Source organism: Sander vitreus, chromosome 7 (assembly GCF_031162955.1).
Source record: "Sander vitreus isolate 19-12246 chromosome 7, sanVit1, whole genome shotgun sequence".
Taxonomy (NCBI): Eukaryota; Metazoa; Chordata; class Actinopteri; order Perciformes; family Percidae; genus Sander; species Sander vitreus.
In genome coordinates, this window is record NC_135861.1 from 23887704 (window position 1) to 23915458 (window position 27755).

The 27755-nt window shown below is 40.4% G+C and overlaps 2 protein-coding genes across 7 annotated transcripts; one reads left to right on the forward strand and one right to left on the reverse strand.

The window, feature by feature from the left end:
• The first annotated feature begins 978 nt into the window (after positions 1 to 978).
• smim29 (small integral membrane protein 29) lies at positions 979 to 5592 on the forward strand. Of its 4 annotated transcripts, XM_078255498.1 has the most exons (6): positions 979 to 1116; positions 1645 to 1928; positions 2093 to 2118; positions 2247 to 2352; positions 5060 to 5125; positions 5288 to 5592. In XM_078255498.1, exons 2-5 carry the CDS (start codon positions 1821 to 1823, stop codon positions 5087 to 5089), a joined length of 270 nt encoding a protein of 89 aa, XP_078111624.1. In that variant the 5' UTR covers positions 979 to 1116; positions 1645 to 1820; the 3' UTR covers positions 5090 to 5125; positions 5288 to 5592. The 4 variants fall into 4 exon arrangements, with proteins under 4 accessions (XP_078111624.1, XP_078111621.1, XP_078111622.1 ...); XM_078255495.1 differs by lacking the exon at positions 5060 to 5125 and having other exon boundaries at positions 1006 to 1116; XM_078255496.1 differs by lacking the exons at positions 979 to 1116; positions 5060 to 5125 and adding an exon at positions 1158 to 1260.
• Positions 5593 to 6915: 1323 nt separating this feature from the next.
• On the reverse strand, positions 6916 to 15340 carry hmga1a (high mobility group AT-hook 1a). Of its 3 annotated transcripts, none has more exons than XM_078255502.1 (5): positions 15242 to 15340; positions 14104 to 14222; positions 13010 to 13090; positions 9764 to 9820; positions 6916 to 8942 (listed from the first exon to the last, which is right to left on the reverse strand). In XM_078255502.1, the coding sequence occupies exons 2-5, from the start codon at positions 14200 to 14202 to the stop codon at positions 8874 to 8876; spliced, it is 306 nt and encodes a 101-aa protein (XP_078111628.1). In that variant the 5' UTR covers positions 14203 to 14222; positions 15242 to 15340; the 3' UTR covers positions 6916 to 8873. The 3 variants fall into 3 exon arrangements, with proteins under 3 accessions (XP_078111628.1, XP_078111625.1, XP_078111626.1); XM_078255499.1 differs by lacking the exon at positions 15242 to 15340 and adding an exon at positions 15005 to 15089; XM_078255500.1 differs by lacking the exon at positions 15242 to 15340 and adding an exon at positions 14874 to 14998.
• Positions 15341 to 27755: the final 12415 nt, after the last annotated feature.

Here is a 27755-nt window from a genome sequence, read left to right on the forward strand (position 1 = left end):
CTGCTTTCTCTCATTGTTTTAGATACAGTCAGTGGTGTCTTTCAGTGGAAAAAAAAGGGGCTGCTGCAAGTACTTTGGACAGACAACCCAGTTTGGTGTTACACTGCTCAATTCCTCCTTTGTGAGCTGTCCATTTATGAAACGTTAGTTATAACGTTAAAGTAGGACAACGCGGTAAAGTAAGCATGTTTGCTCTAACTTTACCGTGTTGTCCTGCTGCTTTCATGTTTTGGTAACTTAATCCTTTAGAATCTGAATAAACCTGTTCTTAACAAGGTATCCCCTCCAAACAACACACACCTGACGGAAAGCAAAGAAAAAAACGTCTTCTCTGACAAGCTGGCCATTTTCCCCCTTGAGAACGAACCTGTAGCTGTTTCTCATTGACATTGAGAAACACCTACGGTCAGTGCATGGATGATGTATTAAGAGAACGTCAGTGTACAGACCACTACGTTCAATTTTAAAACTTAACGTAACGTAACGTTCTACTACGAGCTAATGACGACAACAGTACCCGGCAAATAGCCAATCAAATTGCAGACGGGCAACAGGCAATCAGCTGTAGGCATGCGCATTGTTGTTTTCCCAGAACTTGTGATTGCTCTGGAGCCAACGTGCAACTAAAACTATTACGTATTACATAACAGCAGCAACCCTGGACTTCTTATGTCTTGTATTAATCAAGGATTCTTTTCATTTTTTTAATTACTCATATGCTGCTGCCAGCAGATGGGGCTTTACTTTAGCAGTCGTCTATACAGTTTCTGTTGTCAAACCCAGAACAAAACCGGAATTAGCTGGGCATGTTGTTTTCATATTTGTCGGTGAGAAAAAAAAAACGGGCAAAAATGTGATGCGTTTCGACATGATTGGAGATTATCTAATACAGTCACAGTACGGATTTAAGTGTTAACACATTTAACACAAATTAATAAGTAGGCCTAAATAATGGGAGTATTATTTGACATACAGTTAGTTGGTGCAGTTTTGTGTGGTCATGGTGCTTTTATTCTGACAGATTCAGACAGGAAGTGTCGCTGTTGTTGCTGCTAACGGAAGACTGCGAACCACAACATAACGTTACTCAAAATAGAGGATTTTCCATATCGCACAGTGAGTGAGAATTTATTAAAATGTATCAAAATCTATAAACGGGTCTATTGTAGCTCGTTAGAAATCAACCTCGTCTTGATGCAGAGGGCTTGTTTTAGCTTGCAAACAACTTGTCAGTACCGCTGTCATCCAGAGCAGCTAACGGTAACTATGTATAACGTTAGCTTGTAACGCTGGCTAATAGGTTTATAGCCGTAATGCGAAGCTTTTAAACAGGAAAGTAAATTGACAACAGTTGTTACATTTAAGTCTGGTTGCTGCTGTCACACGAGCATAGCTATATGACCAAATACCAGGAAACCAACTAACCGCAGCAAGTAAAGTGGCTTTTACGGTAACGTTATTTGCTAACAAGACTGTTTACGTTACGATATGTAGCTAATTGGCCCATGTTCAGAGCCTTTTTCTGTTTTGTCAGTTTGGGGGAATATATCCAACCAAGTAATTTATCGGCCACTACGCGATCTTACTGCTTCCTTGATATGCTTATTACTGTGTGCAAATTATTTTCATTCCGTGTTCCATCAGATTTCTCGCTGATTAGGAAGGGCACCATGTGGAAGTCACATGAACGACAAGGATGAGGCATAAACAAGGAGGCAGCCTGAGGAGAGAGCACACTGTCAGTCATAGGGAGGGGGTTTGCTGCTTGTAAAGGCCCTGCACGAGCAGCCCCCTGTGTCCCCCTCTCCTGAACATATGCAATGAACAGCACTACTGAGCCCCCTGCCATCATAGATGGGGATGTGGCAGTCAGCTATGTGTTGGTGCCATTTTTCCTCATCACTATTATTGGAATAGCTGCAGCTGTGGTAAGTGGCTAGTTGGGTTGGTTGGCATAAGACGACCTACACAAAAGTGACTTCCTGATAAAAAAAAATAGTGTATACAAGCTGCAAAGTTTAGTAGAAATATAACTGTGACAACTAAGTGAGAGACCCAGTGTATGTAATACTCTTCATTTTGTCCGTTTCAGGTCATGTATATTCGTAAAAAAAGGAGGTAGGCTTGTAATCTACCTACTTTGATTTCATGGCACAGTGCTTTCATGATAAACTTGATTGATTCACTTTTGTGACAAAGTGTTAGGGATTAAATCAATGTTTGATTTATTTCATTTTGTCCCACAGAATTGACAGACTTCGTCATCAGCTGTTACCAGTTTACACATATGATCCATCAGAGGAACTTAATGAAGCTGAGCAAGAAATGTTGTGGAGAGAGGAGGACACAAGGGTATGATGCACCATTTCTTGTCAAACTTCTGTAGTTTTGTGTTCTCTGGGACAAGTTGTCATTGTGAAATCAAAAGAAGATCACAACATTATCACTTAGAAAATGTATTGCTAAGTCCAGTTAGCATGAGAAACCTCTTTCAATTAATGCTACCATAAGGAAGGTATACATTATTTCTAAATGTAGAGGGTTGGATTAAACAATGGCAGGTCTTAATACAACTGACCACATTTCCCACTGTTGACTTGTTTTCTCTCTGTGTATTGTTTTCAATGATGTGGTTGTCTTTGGTTGCACCATTCACTCTAACGGCACACCAGTTCCTCAATTGGTTAGTTACTTCCTCCTCCACATAGAAACTTAGCTGCAAAAAGTACAGTAGAAAATATAAGAGTGGTGGTGGTGGTGGTGGTGGTAGTAGTAGTAGTAGTAGTAATATAGTAGAAGGGTTGCACTACTCGTTTTATTTGTAAGCATCAAATCCCTGCCAATCGGAGTCAGTGGCTAGTTTTAGTTCCTCTCAAGTGATCAAATATTTTATAAACACGACTGACCTTTTTTTTTCTACACAAAATGTGGCCTCTCAATCATTTCCAGAGGGCTGTTTCACAAAAGTAGAATTTATAAATCCAGGATAACTGATAAAGCGAGGCTGAGGAGGAGTGACTAGGTCGAGCCAGGATGAAGTCATTTGGATAGACGCGTGTTCACGGCTTTCCTTAACAGACCGCTAGGTCAATCACAGATTTATGGAGAATACGCATTGTACATACTTTACAGAGTGAGCAGCAGCTTCTTATGGAAGTATGATAACATGAAACACATTATTTCTCTTGCTGTAATGAAACAGCAAGAGAAAGTGTGGCAGACGATCGCAAACCGACTGAATGCGTAAGCAGCCTAAATATATACATTAACTGACCACTGCTCTGAATTGAAACCATCGTAATCATGCCATTCAAGGCTAGCCTACTAATCATTTGCACAAATTAACAGTTGTAGGGTACTCTTTGGCTTAAAAGTAAGCAGAAGATAATGTTACTCAGAAAATTTACCATGAAGATCAATTTTCTACAACGCTAGAATATGATGCGTAAATATCTCTTTCACTCCGTTCCTCCCTCTCTCTCATGGGCTAAAATATAAATGACCTAAGTCATATTAACTTCCACTGCTCGCTTTTAATGCAAAGTGTACAACTGTTCGTTTTTGCAAATGACAAGTGACTCATTGAATGCTTTCAGTTAAGAGCAGTAGTTCGTAAATGTATATTTTTAGATATATCATTCAGTCTGTCATTCGAGTTTCCTTCTTTACATATTATATGCTTTGCTTCCTCATGGACATAGAAAAGAAAGACACTGAATAAATTGGACTCTAAAATCTAGAAACTATAAAGATAATTATGTGATAAATTCCATGCACACTGTAAACATGACTGTAACACAGTGTATTCATCAGTTATTTCCCCCCCAGCAAAATACAAGGTCAAAAACCATTGAGGTGTCCTCTCCCTGTTGTCACATGACTGTACAGTAGCCTACAACACTAGATAGTTACTGGTCCAGTGAACTAAGTCTATATTTTTGGGAGGATTGTACAATTAGGATATGTTCTTAACATTGTACAATCCTCCCAAATTATAGTCCCAGTTTACTGGACAACACAAATCGTGTGCTAATAATGCCAAATACAGTGCACATGGAAGAGGAACACTTTATTGTTAAAGAATAAAAAATAAAAAAAAATAATCGACTAAAATAATTTAAGGTGCATTGGTCCACTAGAAACACACATGTACAGCATTGGTATGTATTGCCTTTAGTAACAGACTTCATTTAAAACACATTAGACATTGTATCAGCCTTTTCTAATGATCTCAACAACTGCCGTAATATATTCATCAAACTTCTAACAACAATGTGAACAGCAGTCTTCCATGCTTCTGAAGTTCATCTGATACTCCTGGTGGTATAAATCCTCTAGTTTAGAAATAGCTGAAATCGAAATAGAGTGAATAGATGGTTGTGGACCTTTTTCACGGCAGACATTTTGACTTGTCATAGTAGGAAAAGCACAGCTGAAAATGAGAACCTTAACAATGGCTCAATTCCATCAAGTGTCCCAGTGAGCTATTTCAGTGAGGACAGCATGCACAATACCAGGGCCTCTCCTAAGTGGAATGCAGCCATCATTAATGGTTTTGAATACACCTGTGCTTTTCCTACTATGACATGTCAACATGTCTGCCGATAGAGGTCTATTGATAGAATAACACCAAAAAAAATGAAATGATTGGCCTGGTTGATTCCAATCATGCATGGAGCCACTAGGTGGCAGTATTGACCATGGGCAAAGTTGCTCATTAAGTTTTTACTCCACAGTTGTGAAAATATGAAATGGGAAGAATAGGCTAGTATAATGTCCGTAAAGGGTCATCTCACCCAAATCACAAAAAATCATTTTGTCACATACTCCTACAGGATTACTACATACTACTAGTTGACTTGTGTCTTATCTGCTGGGGTTTTGTGATTTCCGTCCCTGCGATTTCTGCTGCCAATCCAATACAGAGAAAATGAATTGAATTTCATTTGTGTTGCTTAAAAAAAAAAAAAGAAACAGTGTCCCTGTTACTGAGGATAATTTAAATACGTTTAACATTGAGGGCTGTGGATTATCTTCAGTAACCAGGACACCGTTTCAGATGCAGAAATCTTACGGTCTCATCACATAAAATGGAAACATCATCAGGGCCTGATACCACTGGGGGGTAAGTCTTGTTTTTTGCGTGATTTGGGTGAACAGACCCTCTATCATAGTCACAACAGCTTTACATATCCTCATTAGAAACAATATGGTGCTTAAATTCTGCCTTTCAAAATGACAGTGCTAAACTAAACCCTGGTTGCACTTTGCATTTTTATGTCCTCAGATTGTACAAGGTTGGGCCAAAAGTTATCAACAGAGGCGCCCTCTTCTGACCAAAGACGTCAATGCATGATGGTAGTAAACCATGGCAGTGTGGAGAAAACCTTCAGCCACTGAGATGTCATTCTTCAAGTCATGCACAAGATTGTCTTTGTTTGATTTTTCTTTGCCACCGTGGTTTGCCGATATCTTTCATGTACAGACAAAGTGACTGTTCAATTGTGTGGTTCCGATGCCAATCCTGTGTGCCTAACAGACGCAGTACCATACATTTATTTATTTGAAATTATTTATTCAAACCTTTTTTTTTTTACTGTGGTATCTCTCTAAAGGTATAGGTACCTGTAGGTTTACATTCATCATGTTGTTGTGGGCGACATGCGGCGAGCGGTAATGTTCCTGTGGGTTACAGAAGGCATTTGTACAGACTGTGAAAGGGTTTGTGATCATAGGTTGCTGTGTAGAAGTTGTTTGCAGTGCGTTAAAAACAATTATGGCTTCTTTGATGAAATGCTTTTAGTTTTCAACAGTCACATTTGTTGACACTATAGCATGACTTCAAACATTCAGTTTTAAACTCAAACTTTCATATTGATAAAGATAGATTTAAGATATTTATGAGATTGGCTGTTAAAATGAGGTTGGGTGATTTTATTTGTTTCATTTTGAGTCAAAAGGTTGAATGTACACTTTTTGGTTTGAATTTCCTCTCAGAATTTACCAAGCTGCCCCACGATCCGGATCTTTTAGTGGTTTAGCCAATTCCTATGACTCTTATCAATGGCACGAAAAAAGACAGCTATGGAAGTAAATAACACCGACCTCTCATCCACAAAATGAGCTATGACTAGTGCCCTAAATATGTCCTGTCTACACGGCATGGCACCAGCACAAATTTACCTCCAGCTGAAGATGAATGCCATAGGTATGACTGGATCAAGCACTCAGGAAACCTTGTGCTCTTTCTTGATGAATTGTAACTTTTCCTGAATTTTATTATGAATGTAAACTAAATACAATAGCATTGTTTAAACTGTTCAAGGGGAACATGTATTGGTTGTGAATATAAAATTTCTTGTACAGATAACACCTGGACTTGATGTCAGGTATGACATTTAGGTGTGAATGAGAACGTTTATTTTAAATATAGTTTCAAACTGAAAACATCTTTACCCCAGAACATTTTCCTGTGTGCTCCCCCGTCATCTTTACATCTCACGGTTCATTGTATATGCATTATAAAGACTTTGTGACAAAACCAATGAAATAGGGTAGTCACAATTTATAGTTGTACAAATATCCAATCAAGATATTGATTTGCACTGGTAAAATTCATGGTAAGGTTTTCATGGAACACTGATTTCAGGTTGCCCATGACAAAAGTCAACTAACTACTGATATAAACGTGAACTTGGCAGCACGGTTATAAAGTTTAACCTTCAGACTGTTGTACCAGTTTGTTGCTTTAGGAGGGAATTGATTGAGGCTGTTGATTTAAAACATTGAACATAATAAAGTAATGTAGCTTTGTCTTTGTGCTCATTGTCATTTGCAGCTCAACTAGCGTAGAGGAAATTACACTGCACACCTGCATGTAAAGCGTTTGGGTAGGAAAATGCATGACTTCGAAAATGACAAAGAAAATTCTCTTTATTGACCATTTCTGATACAAATTGTTGTAGGGCACCATAGAAATATAGACATTGTACATTTATATACGGTGTACATTAAAAAGAATGATCCCCTTCCTGTTGAGTTTACAGTATATAAATGAACGGATGCAAGATATACATTGTATGAGTATGGCGAAGGTGGCTGTGTGTGGTAGTGCCAAGCACACACATTGGCCAACAGAACCGTTAATTGGAGAGAGCGCCCAGTCTATCACAAACACACAAACATTTGTCCATGAAAATCTGAAGCAACATTTCAGTGCACCAGAAGAATAAAAACACACCTGCTAATCTACCACAGTCAGCGAACACAGTTGTCAAGCTGACAGGTCTCCCTGACTTGCTTCACACATTTAAAAACAACCTGTCTGCAAGCTCCGGTTATGAAAGAGCCAAGACGTGCTGCGTGTGTGCACACAATGACAAACTTGACATCTTAGATAGCTCATTACAGTCAGGTTAAACTAAAAAAAAAAAAAAAGAAACTTTGAATTAACATCTTCCCAAATCATGCCAGAAGTTACATTTAAAAACAACAACCAGTTTAATGCAATTATATGGTAAAGTAAGCTGTTGAGGTATGAAATTCCAGGCATTGTATCGCCTGTTTGCAGTTTTCCGGGTTTCGTAACAGGTTATAGCAGCTTAGGTGTGTGGAAAAACCCAGTTAAGTGGACTGTGACTGCAGGTTCCCTGACACTTAGAAATACACAACCATTTATTTCTTGTAGCAGACAGCATACACCACACATCTTCAAAAAGACTAAAGGTTAATTACTGTACTAAGTGATGACAGAAGGACCAAGCTAGATGAAGCCGTGAGAGCTAGATGGAATGAAAAACGTACAGCCCTGTTGGATAGTAGTGCCCCAGACTATCCTCTATTACAATCAAACTCCTTGTTCGACCAATTGCAATTTGCCTTACGAATGATTGGGTGAGCGCTTGGAAACTGAGGACCACGTGAAGACAAAAGATGCCAATGTAACAGCATTTGTAAAAGCTCCCTGAAGAGATGACACTGATGCTCTCTGCCTAGAACTCTGCCAACCCTATCCTTAAAAAAACAAACAAAAAAAAAAACCAAAGATTTGGGTTTTATTACAACATGAAAAGCAGCACACTCATGTTTTTGTTTTAAATGGTAGGTAACCCTAAGGAACAAAACAGTAATTCATCAGAATAGTCTGATCGGACCAACGGTACACTTCTACATCTCCTACACGCAGAGGACCGCAAAGTAAGTTCAAGAAGCATAACTTTTATCTAAACCGTCCTACAGGATGGGGTAAACATGGTCCTGCTCTACTGGTGGGACGGGGTGAAATCAGTTATGCAGATTAAAAGGGGGGGGGGGGGAAAAAAAAAAAAAAAAAACCCTACCATCTGTTACCTATTCTCATCCTAAACGCTGAAGCTCAACTCCATCTATAATACGATGCAAAGGATAGGTTAACCACTTCACACAAAACAAAACACCAAGTATAGGTAAAATTCACCTTTGTCCAGTACAAAAACACGGAGAAAAATCTATATGCCCTACCATCTCAGATGCGGGTACAACAAATAAGTAACATTAAGCAGAGAAAATGTCCTACAAACCATCTTTAAGGAGGGGGGACGGAAATGTCCAGGCTCCTGAGAGCACACTTTTGTCCAGTATAAAAGACTTGTGATAACGTGACATGTAGAGAAAAGGGCTGTTACCTTTCATGTAATTCTTAGATCTATGCTTGAGCAAGGTCCATCGTTCTAGCCAGTGCTGTTGCATGATATTTGTACTGTGTTAACCCTCCTTTTTGGCAAAGAGGGCTTTGTCGTGAACAGTGGTCATGTGGTGGCACTGGTGTTGGAGATACAGCCCAGTTCTGGTTAACAGTAAGTCAGTATGTTGAGTGAGGTAGCATGCATTGTGAATTACTGGTCCTCTTCTTCATCTTCCTCCTCCTCCTCCGATGATTCCTGGGACGCCTTTTCTTCCTTCTCCTGTGACAGTAGGGAAGAAAAAGTCAGGCCTCGACTACACCCACAAGGAAAATGCCTCTTAAGTGCCATCAACATTCAGCAACAATAGCTGCGTGTGATTCATGCCTCAACGTGACTCTTTACTTGTAATAACCCCAAACACTAACATAAAAAAAGGAAATATAAATATCTTTGATGAACCACTGTGGCATGAAGAACACTCAGAGGAAGGGTGAGCCATCGGTAGTGAAAAGTGATTCATAAAAAAGGAGTGGTGAGTCACAATGAGGCATCGTGCTTTTGCTCCCCACTGCCCAAGATGTTCATTCATAAAAATGAGAGGGCTGGTTAGGAGGGTAACTTTGGGTCATTCCTTTCTGTGACTAATTCAATCCAGACTCTTTCAAGAGTACGCCCTAACCACTCATGCACATGACAGAATGTTACTACAAGACCGCACTTTTTTCCTAGATTAAAACATGCTTTTTTTGACCAGCTGTACATGGCCTGGCAACTCATTTTGCAGTAACAAAAACTGTCAGATTACTCAGCATTTGGATTAAGAACCCTTTTAATTGCCACGCAGGTTCAGATTTGCCTTTAACAACCATCAGGTAGAGGCTTTATGCAGCCACAAAGCTGCTCTAAATGAATACACTGCATGACACAAATAGCTGTGAGGAGTAAAAAAAGACTTGTTTTGAGAGGAAGAAAGCAGGCAAGGGAATTAGGAAAATGCAATTTTGCCCTGCAGAGAGTCATACCAATCAATATTCAATTGGGGAAAGAATGGTTTAAACAAATGTAAGTACTAATGTTACAGTTTGTCAAGGGACTCTTACCTCCTTCTTAGGTCTTCCCCTGCGTTTACCCCCAACAGATGGGGATGCTGTTGCCTTCTGTGAAGGAAACAATACATGTTAAAAGGGGAAATTGGGCGATTTTTCTGCTTAGTGACTTGCTGATCTGCTCAGTAAAGGCCCTGACACACCAACCCGATTATTGCCGTCGGACAGCCTGGCGAGGTCAGTGACTCAAGTCTGTTTGGTGTGTTCCATGCCGTCGGAGGAGCCGTCTGCCTTCATTTGGGCCGATTTGACATGTTGAATCGGAAGGCGGGCAGTCGGACTCAATGACCAATCTTATTGGTGTAGTGGTAATGCGAAAATGACGAGCGGGATAAGCCTGATGAATGCCTCTCAAAATCTGACAAATCTTTTAAACTGACCTTTGTCGATCTGAAATGAAGACAGATTCAGCAACTGCATGGCCTATTTCTCGCTTAAAACGTTTTCAGAAACGCGTTTCGGTGAGCTATTTTAGTACAATATGAGATTGTATTCCGAAAGACCACTATGGTCGCCAGACCCACGTTCTTTCAATCAGCTGCCGGTTTTCATTTTTTTGGGAAACAATACAGATTAGTGCTGCCTGCTGTTATGGAGACGTATTACGTCTCGCACACACGCAGAACGTACTCCCAAGTCGGCGTCGCTTCGGTGTGTTCCGAGGCATTTTTTTTGACCAACTCGGGGAGGCAGTCAGTACGACTGCCTTTTCTGCCAAAGGTCGGCCGTCGGGTTGGTGTGTCAGAACCTTTAAAGGCCAATTTCGTTTTCTTTTCAACCTGGACCCTGTTTTCCCAAGCATTGGTGTAGGGCCGCACGATATTTTGTTTCGTCTACATCGCGATGTGCGCATGCGCGATAGTCACATCACAGGACGTTGAGATGTTGACGCTACAACTTCTTTGCTGCTTTAAACTTTCACCGTTCTCCTTTTCCGTGATTGTTACCGGCCGACCGTGGGGGAGAGGGTGTTATGGGATGTGAGGCTCTCCCGTGTGTAGAAAAGCACCGTAAGCGGCAGCTGCCGCCAACACAGTGACATTGTTGTCATGCATGCATTATTAATATCATTCACTTTAGCCTGGATTGATATTCTATGAATACAATGGTGTCATGTCAGTCAACCAGTGTATTTCTTCCTAATGTCCCTCTCCAAACTCACTTCAGAAGAGTAATCACAGCGCTTCCTTGCTTTGGTTTTTGTAAAGCATTAAAGTTCAACAAAGACTGGTTCACGTAAGAACATTTCCTTTTTCATTTTCTTTGTAGATGCACTCCCCTACAAAATCACCCCAGTAGTTGAGAATGATTTAGTATTTCTAACTATGGCTATTTATGTCCTCTTGTAAAAATGTCTTTTTTCATATCGCAATATATATCGCAGGGGGAAAAAAATATCGCAATGCAAGTTTTTTCCAATATCGTGCAGGCCTACATTGGTGTCTCTAAATGACTAATGTGAGTAAATCTTTGAAATTGATCAAGTATTGAGCTAGAACGCTGTAACTGGCAGCTGCAATCGGGCTGCAATTAAAATCATATACAGTCGTGCAGAAGTTAGCAACTTAGTGTGCCAACTTCTGCACATGACTGTAGGGCAAATGTGCATTGTCAATTTCGTCCAGTAAAAGTGCCGTTTTTTGCCACCGACAGGCTCAGATGGTTATTCTAGGTTTCTGACAGCATTATAGAAAGGATCGCTACAGCGATAGATCTTTTTGTTAAAGAGTAAAATCCTTTTTGTTTAACCAGAAACGGTTCAGAAATAGCTATCGCCAAACTGCACAGACTCCATTTAATTATTTACTTTTAGCTTGTATAGAGCCGGCATATTTCCATGTAAATGGTAAATTAAGGGTTTATTTCAAACCAAACCAGAGTGGCAATTGTTGAAACAGTGGAAAGAGGAACCAAGATGGATTTTTTTGTCGACTTTGAATGAAGTGTATTTTTACAATGAAAAAAAAAAAAAAAAGGATCTTACTCCAACAAAAAAGGTCAACCTCTGTAGGGATCCTTTCCATAATGTAGTCAGACACTCAGACCAATTATCTGAGCAGGTCTGTGGTAAAACAAGCACTTTTTGTAGACGTAAATTGAAGGCGCACAATTGCCCAATAACTTCATTGTAGGTTGTTAGCAGCAGTCTTGCTTAATACTGGAACAATTTCAAAAGACTGTTCACTCAGTTACACACAAAAACATAGGAAAATAGGGTCTAGGTTGAAGAAAAAAAAAAGAAAAAAAGCAGAGTTACCCTTTAAAGCCAAGACTTTTTTGGGGGTATCGGAGCAAAAAATAAACAATCCAAATCTTCACAAAGCTCTGCTTCTAGGTGCCTGCAGATGGCAGTAGTACCTCTGTAATGAGACACATGGAAAGGGGGCATTGGGTTCATTGGCTATTATCTGGAAGGCCGACAGGAACTGCACACAGGGCACTCCAGTTCGCTGGCCACCTGGTCTGAGGCTCAGAGACAGCTGGTGGAACCGAGTGAAGACACAAACCCTCTGCAGCTCGGGCCTCGCTGCTAAACCTATATCATACATGCATGTGCGTTTTACTCTCCCTCTCCCTTCTTTCCCATACATAGCAGTGAAGGACGAGCACACGGGGGAGCTGGAGGGTTGGGGCGAAGGAGAGAATCAGTTGTTGCTATGGAGACGACAGGCAGAAAAGAACTAGGGCTGTGTGCTGGGTGGGGGCGGAGGGGTGCTTAGTGTCAGCTTGGAAACAGTCTTGCGGCCTCTGCACCTGCACTGCACTGTGCATGACAAGCTGCAGGAAGCGGGAGGACAGGAAGTACAGAGTGAGCATCGTTCAAAAAAAATAAAATAAAAAAAGGAAAGGCAATAAACCAAGGTCTTTACAATGGGAAACCCAAGCCAGGCTATTTCTGGACACCACGAGGGGGGGGTGGAAGCAGCTAAATTGCAGCCAACCAATATATCACACGTAACAGCAGGACGTCCTTTTAAGAGGATGGGGTTAGCTACCGTTAAAGTGTTCATTAACCGGAAGGAATCAGGGGTTAGAGAAGGGAAATGATTGCGAGAGAAGATGGGACGGCGAACGCCATGTGCGACTTCATCGTGAAGCTGTGCCTGTCTTTTCTTGGCATGGACGCCATTCCAGCTCAGGATGCATGTAAGCTGTTGCTGAAATCATAGTTTATATAAAAAAAAAAAAAACACACACACACACACACACCCAACATGTGCACAGACAGCATTGACTTACTTTGCCCTTGCTGGCTGCCTTGTTTTTGCTGCCCTTCGGCCGTCCCCTGGGCCTCTTTGGAGTAGGGGACCCACTTGGTTCCTGACAATCAAGACCGTCAAAACATAAGTTAGCATATCACAAAACATCAAGTAACATTTTTCACTTCAACGGCTGAATTTCTTTGGGGCACATATTAGGAGGAGAAGTGGGTCTTCATACAAAATACGGGCACAGGTACACTTGCAAGACTCTCCGACACAGTTTAGCTTTCAAGGTTAGTGCACAACGTGAACTTTAAAGACTGACAAACTGTCAACTGTTAACTAAAATGGTCACGAAGATAAAACAAACAGTTCATAAATAGTACCCTGACTTGACTCAAACATGCCATTCAGAAGCAAAAATGAAAGCAGCCTCACTGAGGTATAGAAAGGGGAATATCTACCCTGTGGGGATTACCATCAACACCAAAATGAAAGGTAAATTCAGCATCTTGTTCATGTGATCATTTGTGGTTGTAGGCTACGTCACGGCAGACCTGTCTCCTGTTGCATTGCAAGAGTGTTTACAACCGCAGCTCATGGCAACCGAGCAATTCAATACTAAAACACACGGCGCTGAGTGACAGCTATATGAGCCAGTCTGTGCTTCGACTTGGCCATGTCATCCATTACATGACGAGCAGAGGTGGGTCATGAAGGGGGTTAATATCGGTTTAAAGGTGTTGGGTTGCAGGTTGCTTACAAACCTGTGAGACACACGAAGTTTGTTGTAGACCATGCTTACGCCGATAAGGGGTGAGCAAATGGTCACAGGGGCTTGCTGCAGCCATATCTTGATTCACAGAGCTCAGTGGAATCACAAGGGCTTATGTTATCTGCATGAGCACTTTACCTGCAATAATCTAATCTACCTGAGCATCAACTGGAACAGCTGTGAGCTGAGGGCTTTTGTTTTGTTTCTGGTTTAACACCTTAAAGCCCTTCCTTTTCTCAATGCATAAGCCTACTTTTATGTTTTAGGTTGTTGATATTCTCATAGCTGATCTAATGACACTTTTCCAACAAATGTATAAAAAAAAATAATTTAAAAAATGAAAAGGCATTATTTACGTCAGAGGTCTTCACTTGGGGCTGCTTGCGGGGTCTTCCACGCCCCCTCTTCTCTGTTGCCTCCTTCTCTTTCGGTGAAACTGTCCCCTTGTCGCTCATGTTTGCTTAGCTTTTCAGACCTAGGAAATAAGTCACACCGGTCAGACTTGCTGCAACACAAGGCGTACACAGAAAATACAAGGGCTATAAACTCACTGACCGCAGCAAAAAAAAACAAAAAAAAAAAACACATACATCAGCTGCCGATGTATGTATGTATGTATATATAAAAAAACGCACATCAGTAACGCGTTTAACTCAATTAATCCGCTCTTATTTCAAGGTCTATTTCTGTCTCATCTGAGCTCCATTACACCGCTATCTGTGGCACACAAGAGGGATTGACACCAAACCGCGGCGGCTCGCATTGCTGGGACTCCGTAGGCGGTCGGACGCAGCATAAAAAAATAAATAAATAAATCTGCAAAAGACTACTGAACCAGACGATCCTTCCCCGTACCAACCATGTTTAGAGGCCCCATTGCTGTGTTAGTTAGTGTTGTGACCAATAATCGGGCCTGCGCATAAAACTATCTTACAGCATGTCTGCACGCCGGGGCCGTGGAGATATCCACCTACAACGGTTGATGTGTTATCGGTGGAATTTGCAAGCTAAATCGAGCCTGTATTGGACATTAAAAAAAGCACAGAAAATGCAAGCGAGCGAGGTGCTTTTGGGTTCGTTTGCGGCGACGAAAGCCCGGGACCAGAGCAACAAAAGACAGCTTCACCTTTAAAGCATGCAGCGATCCTCTCACCGGAGCTCCAGTTATAGCCTAAGCTGTAAAATGCATTAAATCCGGTTCCGTTTTATCGAGCATGCAAAGTTCCACCCGCTCGCCGTCGCGTTTCTTGCACTCACCTTTATCGCGCGGCTACAACCTCTGCTCTTAGTAAAGACGGAATGTTTCCTTTAAGCCTGGCTGGTTGTACCCGGTTAAAAAGCCTTGCACTGATCTATAGGCTACAGCTTTTATTCGTCAGACAACACACAGCCCGCCCCTTTCAAATCCCAGCGCATGCAGCATTAAATAAAAACCTCTCTGTGAATTAGAAAGAATAGTTTCCTTTATAAAGAAATATGCTGTTTAATTCTTACCAGCAGGTTGAGAAGTTTGTTCCCACGACGTCCTATAAAAAGCACGTGTGTCTTGTCTCTGCAGATAACCGGGAAAAGGCGCCAGCCAGGAGGAGTTTTGAGGCAATTTAAAGAGCCGGGGGAGGGCGGAGATATGATAAATGGGCCACCAACAGTACTAGAGGAGCGCCCCCCCCTCTCCTTCCTGTATCCTTCAGGAAACCAAAACACCAGAAAGCATGTGTAAAAGTAGCTGAATATACTTTTAGCAATATATGGAATTATTCAAATAAACTGTATCAAATAGTGTATGCATGTACCTAATACATACCACAGTCTCCACAGTGATGATGAGTAAACTATGATCTCCCCCAATGTAAACACAAGCAGGTTTTAAGCTCAGAAAGCATTTTGTGTTATTTTCCTCCTAAAGCATTAGGCTATTTTCCAGAGTGGTGGAAGACATTCATATTCTGTACTTGAGTAAAAGTACCACACTTGAAACTGCTTCAGTGCAAAAAAAAAAAACCCAAAAAACCTGTCAACATAAGTTAAAGCATGAAAGTAAAAGTTAGTTAGCAGGACAATGGCCCATGTGAGTGTTAGGCCTACACTGTATGACATTATTGGATTATCAACTAGGATTTTACTGTTGGTTGCAGTTGAGCTAATTTTAAACTCCTTCAAATACTGTTGGGTAGTTTCTTCTGTAATAATGCATCATGTTCTGTAAAGTGATCAGATGTTTTGGATGTCGAAACTTATCTTGAAAAGTAAGATGTAAAGTCTGAAGCTGCCAGATAAATTTAGTGGACAATATCTCCCTCTGAAACGTAGTGGAAGTATAAGGTAGCATGATCATTGAGCATGATTGCTGCAGAAACCATGTACTTTCTCTCTATATATTTTTTTTTCATATCACTGGTTTTGTTGCCTATTTTGACATGGATAATGTGATTTTTAAATGTACAATTATTTTCTTTTAAGTAGCCTACTCAGTCACTGTCCTAAAAAAGTCCAATAATCTGGAAGGTTGAGAGAAAAGGAGTAGAGTTCAAACATGTTTGGGGAAAAAAATGAAATCACACAAAATAAAGAGCATTTAAAGTAACCCCTGGTTACGCTTCCTTTACAAAATGTTCAATTCAAATAGCTGCAGGATGCCTTTATGTTGTTCCCACCCGGCGTTGAAGTGACAATTTTGCATTTGAAATGGTAAACATTGGGTGTCTATTACATGGGTGTGTTGGATACAGAGGAGACAAGGTGAAGGAAGAGAGGCATTCCAAACTGTGCTCTAATCATCTCTACTGGTACTTTCACACTCTGGTTGCGGATGTAAACACTCTTTTACTATGCAATTTAATGTAGAGTGACCTGAAAGTGGCCCAAACAGACCATTTGTCGTCATCTTTTTGTATTTCACCTCTCCATCTGTTGTTTCGGGACTTATCTCAAATAACTTGATGCAAACAAAAACATTTGTCAGCACTAAACCTTTGCCATCTGCAGAGAGCAGACAAATATCAATATACTATACGTACATGATGAGAAGAGTGTGAGTTTGCTAAAAAAATTCATGGATAGGGCATGAATGGAGAGAGCGCTTTTCTCAATGAGTCCAATGTTCTGCTCAGCATGTGCTTGCCTTGCATGCCACCCCCTTCCCTCCCTATTTCTCACTCTATTCACTTCCTTCCTCTCTATCTTCCACAACTACTTCAGCCCCCATCCCCCTCTGCCATACATACCCAGCCCCTCAGTGTGTGTGTGTGTGTGTGTGTGTGTGTGTGTGTGTGTGTGTGTGTGTGTGTGTGTGTGTGTGTGTGTTTTATGTGAGGAATGTTGTCCTTCTCAACCACTGGCACCACCTGGAGACCAATGAGGGGACTAGATAATGTGACTGATCAAAATGATGCAAAACAAATGTTAGCATTTTACAATTTAGCTGTGAGGCAAAACAGTTGCTTAACAAATTGCAAAATCAGTACAGACACTGGAAACTGATAACAGAGCAGAATGGGGTTATATCCTGTTATATATCAAGAGAAAGATCTTTAAATGTGAGAGCATAATTTTGCAAATTCACTTAACATTTTTTTTAATGCTCTCCTGTGGCATTTCTCGTCATTTTATGTTTTTTTTTCTTCATTGTGATGATCACTGACAAGCAAATGCTGCAAAGAACAAAGAACTGTGTATTATTAATGTACAGATATATAGGACATGTCAGCAATTTGAATACAATACGCTTTTGTCTGTCACTCTCAAAGACAGAATCATTTTATTGGAATGGAATTGAACATCCTAGACAATGGTCTTCTTATCTTATATGTGTAATCAGGTCAAAATCTTGGTAAAATAAGGTCAACATTTTCATGAAATTCCATTCTCAATCAATACTCTTAACTGCTTTCCCACTCGCTGTAGTCACTTTGCCTCTTGGATTTTAAGGAAGATTTATTCTGAGATAATCATTATCAGTATTTAGTCAATTTGAACTGAGGTTACGCTAAATCAGAAAAACACCGGTTATCACAGACTGATGAATAAATGTTTTCTGTATATCCGAATGACTAGACCTTAACCTGTGGCACAAGAAAACCACCAAACAAACCGGTGAGTCAGTTTGAATTGAAATGCTAATCAAATCTTCCAAGAGACAAACACTTCCACAGACGCCCTCTTCAGAGCCGTCTCCTGGCTCGTGAACTCTGCAGCAGCTCAGGGCAGACGGAATCCTATTAACCATCAGGGGGGTCTTGGCCCACTTTGGCATGCTCACCCTTCCCCCCACCTATGTCCTCATAACCCCCCCCCCCCCTCCTATATGCTCATTTGTCTTCCCCTCCAGCACGCTCTCTAGCTTATTCTAGCAATCCATTTTTAGGTGCTGTGTAAACTGCTAGAGTGCTGCTGCCAAACCAACTAACAGATGTGGACAAAACATCCTATTCCTGCCTGTGCCTGGGTTTCCCCCTGCTTGTGCTTCTGTTTGCTCTGGATGAGCCTGAACATGACTAACACACACACACACACACACACACACACACACACACACACACACACACACACACACACACACACACACACACAAACACAAACACACACCACTCACATCCTCCCTCTAAAGAATGAGCAGGAGAGTCGAAAAGAGAGAGAAAATCCGTCGGGAGGGGAGAGGAAAAGTGTGGGAGCAATTGAAAGGCAAGGTGGGCGGAGATGGGAATATGTGTGTGGGTGTCTTTTATACTCCTACAAGGGGGCGGATGGAGGTTAGTGGGCGGGGGATGGGGCCCGGCTGATTCAGTCCACTCGTGAGTAGTATCTGACTCACACAAACACAGGAAGTAGCGCGTGCTGCTTGTTCAGTGAACACAGCACTGTATTTATGTGATATTCCTATATGCAGGGAATAATAAAGGAGTTGCACTACCTAATTTCACCTCCGTACATCGGTCACTGAGTCAACGTTCCACTCTGCCTTTCAAATAGTTTCATATCCACATCCTGATATATTTGGACTGAGATCCAGGGGGTGCATCAGTCATACTGTGACTCAAGCTTGTAAAATTTGTAAGGGTGAAACCAGTGCCATATTTAAAACTTCCTTTGGCAACAACAGCATTAATAGCCAAGAGGTTCATATGTTTATTGTTATTAGTTTTCAAAAATACATTATTCTGCTCAATTCATTAAATCATTTTAATCACAGCCATTCCACTCAATCATGCAAATTATTGTGATATCCTGTGATGCAAATGGTGGAGCTCTCGCATTACAAAATATTCAAAACACACATCACTCCATTAGCATTGTTAGCATACAATCTATTAATCCTTGAAGGAAACCTCTCTTTGCTTGGTGCCTCCACAGGGAGGTCAGGGTCAGCTTCAGTGCAGCACCTCTCAAGCTCACAGCCATTATGTGATGATAGATTTTTACGACAACAGCTTTTTAAAAATGTAATATTTGACATTACAAACACTATTTTATTTTAGATGTCTCATGTCCTAAAGTTGAACTATTTAGGTACCTGTAATCTGTATCTGTAATCATGCTTAATACAGGACAGTCTGCTTTCTTTACCAATAGGTGGCAGACAGAGATTACATTTGCACAAATTACACTGAGGTCAGTACCATGTCACATCTCTGAGAAATAACACCATCTTGTGGTGGCACTTTTACATGAACAGTACTTGCATGTTGAGTGAAAAAATATTCCCTCCCTTTAAAAAATTCTTAATCTTATTTTACATGTCAGCGGGGGGAAAAGGTAGAAGAAAAAGCACCTCCCCTCGTTCCACCACCACCCAACATGGACACATTTTCTCTGGAGACATGCATCTCTGGTGAAGAGTTGTTGTGTTGGTGTTCATACCCTTCCACATGTCTCATCTCAGCTCTGGTTGTCAAGTAAGTCTCCTTTCAGCGAAGCACATTAGTGATTATGTCCAGCAGAGGGTAGTCTTACTCTGAGAAAATCCGTTTCAGCACTGATTCTGAGGTGTAGCAGGTTTGCTGTCACTGAGAAATTAAGACAATGCAGCAAATATGAATCAACGACGAGGTCGTCTAGAAAGCATTGTAGCAATTGGGTTCCAAGACCAACCATCCACTCAAAACTATCTCTTAACACCCCTAGAAAGTTGAAAAAGAACCACTTAAAAGGGTGGTAATATACAAATAAGGCTATTCCAAGGAACAGTTTGGCAGGTAGCACCCCATTTCCTCATTAGTCCACATTCTGCAAAGTGATTTAAAGCCTGCCCTCCAGAAATGACAATCAGAGGCAGCTGAATTAAATTACTCATAATTCAACTGACCAGGTCTAAATCTAACTAAAGTAGAGAAAGCAAAGGAGCTCTGTCAACCTGAAAGATGAGTGTGTATTCAGAACGGTTAGGAGGGGTTACATATGAGAGTCACCTTGGTGATGGTGCATCAAGTTTTAGAATTCACGCTCTCCCCTCTCCGTCTTACCTGATTGATCAAAAGGGAAGGGGCCCGCCTTCCCATTCCGGGCCTGTCAAATCCCCGCGTGGCAGCTGCAGTCCCAGGAGAAAGTGACTAGCCTGGGCTGCACCTTTGCTGGATACTTACAGAGGCGACCTGGGCTCAGTTTTATCACTGTTTTTTATTTCCATCGGGAACGGAGAGACGATTCTCTTTGCGGAGTGCTGATGTGATGACCACAACAACAAATAAGAGCCAGGCTTTACAGTTGGGGATAAAAGGTTTACAAACCTCTCTACAAAACAGGATCTAGGCTCAGCTGCAGAGTTGAGTCACTTCAACATTTGTCTTATTGATTGCATTCTGACTGGCATTCCCTGGTCAGGCAAATTGGAAAGAGGGCACTCTTGCCTCTCGACTAGAGTCAACAGAATTTGTAAGGACAAAGAGTGGCTAGCAGTGACATTTTGAGAATATCACCAACAACTTAGAGGAAAGAAATATGTTACCTTTTCTACACAATCTACGCACTGTAATTGATTTAAAGAGGCACTCCAGCGATTTAATATTTCACTTCCATAAAGTTTGAGGACTCTCAAGAGACGAGTAAAATTGAAGCAGCAGAGAAAAAGCCTGACTTCTAGTCTTTAGAAAGGGCCAAGCTCAAAAACCATTGATCCTATACACTTTCCATAATGCAACTCAATTGCGTTTTTCAATGATGAAGTGATCATCAGGGTTATTTATTTTAGACTTCAGAAAGCTATTCCAGAGCCACAGAAGATATTATACAATTGTTTTTTCACAGGCTGAGTAGTACTCTCATGACGAGTAAACTAAACTTCATATGTAAAATTGGTGAAGTGCTCCTTGAAATACCTTATTAAAAGAGTAATGATTTAGCACCATTGCACTCCTATAACACTGTTGGAATCCTGATGGAGTTTGAAAAAAGAAATTGATATTGTCTGTTTTACTTCACACACTCTTCTTCCTTATCAAAACCTGACACTAACATCACCCACAATGCAACTTGACCGCCGACAGATCAGTTGGAGATTTGGGTGTGTTATTATAAAGTAGTGGCTAATGTTGCTTCAAGCTGCTAGCCTCAAGCAGAGATGAGGAGCGGACTACAAAGGTCTGGTAAACTCAGCTCTTTCTCAGATTATTTCATTTGCGGACTTGTAGTCTTCAGCTCCAACTGAGGGAGACTCAAGTGGCAATTTTTCAGACTTAGTGCAGCTGCCTCTGGGGCCACAAAAGTCTTTATACAACTATCTTTATATATACAGTCATACTCTCCAAGACCTGTAAACAGACTGATGTATACAGCATGCATCTGGTTAACAACACATCAATTCTTTTTGTCCTTTTTCAGTGACTAGAAAGGTTAGAAAAGAGATGAAGGGCAGGTTTTAGATACACAGATTTTACTTGGAGTCTGCAATCTGGGAAGCTGGGAAGTCCCATAGTGGCGTCTGGAGTAATATCAGTTGACAGATCCCCTCTCAGTCACCAGGATGTTCGTCTCTGGTCTTGACCACATCACAGTGTTTGGTATCCTGTGGAAGCAGGTGTCAGATAGCTCCCTATTGATGAATGATTAGAGTTGCTGAAGATGGACTGTGGCGCTGCCACCTGTGGGGGTCTAGGTGAGACGGATGGGCCTATTTGTAATGCAGAGGGCACCCCACAGCTGCATTAACTATTTACGTGTGGTTATCTCAGGGTAATGGTACGCCAGCAGCACTGAAACAAACTACAGCAAGAGAAGGTGTATTACTAATGTTGACGTATGGGATCTGCTTCTGTAGATTATAGGGTCCATTCTCCAATCTGACTGATTATCTGTGAAATGTCACATATCTCTGAACAGGAAAATACATTAAAACAATGTAATCTAGCAATAAACTATTGTAACATATAGTAGTTTTCATCTATCTATTTTATGATAGATGTCTGGAATTATAGGAGCAAGAATTACACACAAGTTCTAATTTAAAAGGGAAAGTCACACCTTTACACACTAGTTGGATTTTAAAATGAGTTTGAGTGTTTAAACCTTAATGTCAAGTGCTATTGGCTATTGCTTTTAGTTTACTAAACGATTCAATTCACAGTTGGTTACTCCACCTGTAAAGGACCACTTTGTCTTAACATACACTTTACTTGATAACCTCGGATAAAACAGTGTAACAAAGCTTGGCACAGCGGCTCGGCTTGCCAACAAGCCTCAATTGATATAGATACCACTGGTCTGCCTCACAGCACGGCCAGAAAATGATACAAAGACCCATGAAGTGGGGAGAGCAGCAAATATCTAAGGGGACTTCACCTTTGGTTGGCTCTGGTGTTTGTTTTCACTTGCCAACAGGCACTGTGAGTAAATTCATTTGTTAAACTTTCTACAGATGGTCAATATCGTCAACTGTTCTCCTGCTCTTACCAATATAAGTCTTGAATACGTAGAAAAGGGGGGAAATTGATTCACCTGTACCTTTCATCCTTTCTTTTTGTCCACCCGAAGCCTATCTTTTAAATGTGCCCTCAGAGTCGATTGGCCTGAGGGATGGAGGAGCACAGGGAGTAGCTGGGTGCAGTAGTGAGCCATCCATCCTTAGTACCTGGAAGGAGGGAGGGGGGGAAATCACAGCATTTCACCTGCCTGCACAATAAATCATTGCTTAGTCCATTCTGCAGCTGCAGTCCAATTAACCAAAGGGGACCCTATGAATGCAGTTAGGTGCTATGATTAATTACACAGTATCGACAATCCACACCAAAGTTCACAATATCCCAACGGGAAAACATAGAGCACGGCTTTATTTTGCAGATTTTAGCTTTAGTATTGTTCGCATTGAACGTACATTGTTATTATTGGAAGTTTTTGCTGACACACGGCGACTAATTAAGTCTAAATCCATGAAAGTGGTAGAATCGCTCACACACAGACAATCAAACACATGCATGCACGTGTTTTAGACATACATGAATCATGCGCAACAGTTGGCACTTAGACTTGATGCAAAGCTAAACAACTTAATACATATTTTAGCACACCTCTCAGATGCGAAGTCAGCCTGTAATATTAATTTAGGGTGCAATTATTTCCTTTTACATGGCCCATGGCAAAGCTCTTAGTCTTACTACTCCAGCTCATTTAAATAGTGCCTTTAATTGAACATAAAAAGGCAGAAGAGAAGGTGAAAGGGAAAAGGTTAATGGGACTGACACAAAGGGCAGACGGCAGAGGAAGTCTAGCCTTAAGTGTCACATCCTGCTTTTATCACAGCCCATACAAGGAGCCAATTAGGCCCGGTCAGTAATTAAGCCAACTCCAGTGGGCAGGCTCTGGCCTTGGCTTTCTGGGGGATTACAGCCCTCTCCAAGACAACTGCTGTTAATGACCTCCATCCTTCTATAATGATATGCTCCCACATTGACGTTTGACTGCTGCCACATCCAATAGAAAGGTCACAGAGGATGTAACAAATGAGAATTGAGAAAAGGAGAGACAAGGAAGTAATTGGAGGAGGGTTTGGTCAATGGGAGAAAGACTACCCAGCCATTGTTTACTTTTTATCAATCGCCATTCAAGATGTTGCAGCGCAGAAGATAAACCCTCCCTTTCTATTCCCAGCATGTGTGTCTTGTTTTACTACAGCAAAAGAGACAAGCTAACCATGAGTGTGACCAACTTCAGTTTAAAATGCTAGTTTCAAAGTTAAAAATGTCTCTGTTTAAGGTATTCATTGGAGACATGCAGTGTTTATATGTGTCTTACAGATGGTTTGGAGTAAGTGGGACTTTAAAATGACTTTCATTAGAACAAGAAAACAAATATAGCTAAAGTCTGTTTTTCTACACAGCAGAACATGCAACAATAACATAGAAATGATACTTAATGCTACTTAATTAAACATTCAAAACAGAGCATGTTTATTTGATTTAAATTGCATATTCCTCTCTTATTACGTCTGTTTGTTAGCAGAGCCTTTACCGATGACATCAAGTATGTCAACAGGTTTAAAGGAATAGTTTGCGAGTTAAATAAGAAGATTGATACCACTCTCATGTTTGTACAGTAAATATAAAGCTACAGCTAGCAGCCACGTAGCTTAGCTTTAGTGTAAAGACAGCAAACGGAGGGAAATAGCTAGCCTGGCTCTGTTCAAAGGTAACAAAATCCACCTACCAGTACCTCTGAAGCTCACTAATTAACATGTTGTATCTCATTTTTTGTTTCCCCCTATTTACAGTCTTTATGTCAAACTATTCCTATAAATGTAGTTATCTCTAGCTATACTATAATTACTTTTTAATGAATACCTAGAATCATTTAGCTAAATAATTCTAATTATGTAAGTATTTAATTGAAGTTTAGAAGAACATTAAAAACTCAAAGCATTTGGCTCAGTGATTTTTTGATTTAAAACATTGGTCTATTGTGAGCGGTGAGAAGCTGCATACAATGCAGAAAAAGGAGGGAGAATACTGGACAGTCCTGTCTAATGCTCAGGTGGCTAGAAACAGGTTACAGCGGTGAAAACCTTTCAAGAATGCATGTTTAGAATCTGGATAGTCTCGCATTGCCAGACCTTCCTCTACAGCGCTGCGGAGGAGGGTCTGGCGAGTGGCTAGTCCACACGGCATTCCAGGATAGGAGAAAAACATGCTCTGGTTTATTGCCATTTCTTTTAACCAATCCCAATTGTCTTGGGCGGCGCTAAGCGCCGCACAGAGCAACAGTGCCTCTGCAAAATAGCCTCGGGAAGGAACTTGTTTTGGTGGAACATGTGTACGTTCAAAAGTTGTTTTAGTCGTGCAACAGAAAACTCTTGATTGGACAGATAGTCTAGCTAGCTTTTCTGGATTTACCCTGCAGAGATCTGAGGAGCAGTTAACCATAGTATATCCAACAGAGTTTAAAATTGCAACACAAAGGAAGCAGAAGGTAACGGACATCTGGCCAAAATGAAAGACATCCGGCGGAATTTCCGGCGGCCCCAGAACAATCCTGGAAGTGGAACGTCGTGAATATAGACTAGAATCTGGATGAATAATAAGAACTTGATGTTACACAGTTAATAGTGCAATACAGCACATTCTTGAATGAAGCTGGTATTGAAGCTGGATCTCTCTCTCTTTCTTTCTTCTTTGTTTTTACCATTTACTTTTTGCTGAACACAAGCTGGTGAACATTGAAATGTATCCTGGCTTCTATTTATACTGTACAAAAGAACAGCTGGACTAATTAGAGTTAGAAAACAAACACTAGCCCCAAACAAAACACACACACATAATAAATAATGTATCAACATATCAAGGCATATGGTGATCTGAGAGAGTCTTACGAAGCAATTCACTGTTTGACATTTCATCAGAAAATAAAAGGAAGGATATAATGGAATAAAAGCCTTAATACATTACATCACATTTTTAAAACAATGTAATAACTTTCACCTATACATGACATTATGGTTAGTTTTATATATTGTTTTGATGCCCATTTGATGGCTACATATATAAACAATATCACATGAAGAATGCCTATGAAACAAACTAGCAGATATAGTTTTTAAGGTTTCCATCATTTCATACATTATTCATTTATGTCATCTTGCAGCATTTAAGGATACACACATGGACGTGTATCGCTAATCGTTCAGGTGATAGCCAGTTAGAGTCCTTTAGGGGGACTAGCAAAAGCCAAAGATCAGAATTTGTTTATGTTGCTGTTGGCTATTGTATGTATGTATGTATATATATATATATATATATATATATATATATATATATACATATATACATATATACATATATATACATATATACATATATATACATATATACATATATATATATATATATATATATATATATATATATATATATATATATATATATATATATATATATATACATATAATCTTGCAGGTTTACCTCTTCTGTCTCACACAGTTTGCAGGTTTATCTGGTGTATACCAAACACATTTAAGCAGTTTTTAATCCTCATAGAAGCAGCTATGGCAAGAACACAAACTGAGTTATCCTCTGTAACTGTAAATGTGGTTTAGGTTTGATGGACTGGTGAGGAATATCACAAGCAAAAGCAATTAAGATAAGCTGGAATGTTCAATGTACTTTTTTTTTTGCATGTTCAGACCAAGCCATATAACTCTATTTAAATGTTTTCTTTGTGACCATGAGGATACATCCACAACAGGGTGCTGCATGCAAATGCTACAGCACATTTGCATTCTGACAGTAGCTAAATCTGTGCATATTTTGCTAATATAACCTCAAAGATTTTTTTCTCTGTAGCTGGCCATTGATAATCCTGTTGAATAAATATAATTTTCATGTGTAAATATCGTGGGTTCATCTCCAGGATGGTTCTCTCCCACACAATACAGGTTAATCTGCTACAAAGTGCATTGTAGTTGTGTTCTGACTGCAGCTGCTTCTGAGGATTATAACCAAACATGACTTCCTGCGCACTGTGATTGTAAAGGCGGTTTGGTGGCTTTTTACAGATAGGGTGTCTCGATGTATAACAAAGACTCTTGGCTGCGGCTGCAAACATTTCTCTGAAATGGATTACATTCACACAATGTATGGTAGGCAACATTCTCATCCTAGATAAACTGTGGCAATGGATAAAGGACAGGAAGGAGAAAAGCACATCTCTGAGGGCAGAAATGACAAATCTTTTTAAAATAAAATCGGAAGTCTGCAAGCTCACTGTTTTAAGAGTGCAATGTGTAGCCTTCTAAGTATTGCATTAATTAATTAAAAGAACAGTTATATTTAGGGGAAATGTGCATTCTTGCTACTGCCATATCTGTATTTGAATGTGCCTAACTCAGTTTAGCATAAAGACAGTAAACAGAGGGTCCCTTTGCTAATTTCTCACACATCATACCTTTTATCCAGCTGATTCCAGGCATTTTAACGCATTTCAATGTATTAATAATAAAGGTACTTGGCCTTAAGAAAATAAATAATGATAAACCTTGGCTGACATTATTAACTGCTTACATCACCTGTGAATCAGCCAAAACTTAGCAAGGATCCTGCTAAAACATTGATGAGCAGCCTGGCAACCGAATACAAATTCAGTGGCAGTGTAAAAGTTATTTATAGAGGTAACCACTGACCAAGGATGGAAGTTATTATTTGGGTTTATCTTACATTTGGGACATGTTGTGAAATATGCATATTCAGAGTTATATTGAGAGTTAGATGATCTGTCTGCAAAGTGACAGTCAGCAACCACTTACTTTAGCTTAGCATAAAGGCTGGAAACAGGTGGAAACAGCTAGCCAGGACCTGTCTTAAGGTACAGCAATCTACCTAGCAGCTCATTGATAACACATTATGTCTTGTTTGTTTAATCAGTACAAAAACTGCAGTACCAAAAAGACCCCCTCCCTTTAAAATGAATATAAAACAATAACTTTAGTCCTTAGTCAGTGGTTACCTCTATGAATATTTTAAATACAACTTTTGCGCTGTTACTGAATTTGTATCTGGTTGACAGGCTGCTCATCAATGTTTTACCAGCACCCTTG

What these genes read in the sequence shown, in the direction of transcription:
- hmga1a (XM_078255502.1), bottom strand. Translation starts at nt 14,202, where the DNA reads ATGAGCGACAAGGGGACAGTTTCACCGAAAGAGAAGGAGGCAACAGAG. An exon ending in AGGCAGCCAGCAAGGGCAAA is followed by an intron (nt 9,821 to 13,009) that starts GTAAGTCAATGC and finishes TTTCCTTCACAG; the next exon opens with AAGGCAACAGCATCCCCATC. An exon ending in GGGGAAGACCTAAGAAGGAG is followed by an intron (nt 8,943 to 9,763) that starts GTAAGAGTCCCT and finishes CTACTGTCACAG; the next exon opens with GAGAAGGAAGAAAAGGCGTC.
- smim29 (XM_078255495.1), top strand. Translation starts at nt 1,821, where the DNA reads ATGAACAGCACTACTGAGCCCCCTGCCATCATAGATGGGGATGTGGCA. An exon ending in TATATTCGTAAAAAAAGGAG is followed by an intron (nt 2,119 to 2,246) that starts GTAGGCTTGTAA and finishes TTTGTCCCACAG; the next exon opens with AATTGACAGACTTCGTCATC. An exon ending in GGAGAGAGGAGGACACAAGG is followed by an intron (nt 2,353 to 5,287) that starts GTATGATGCACC and finishes TTATGTCCTCAG; the next exon opens with ATTGTACAAGGTTGGGCCAA.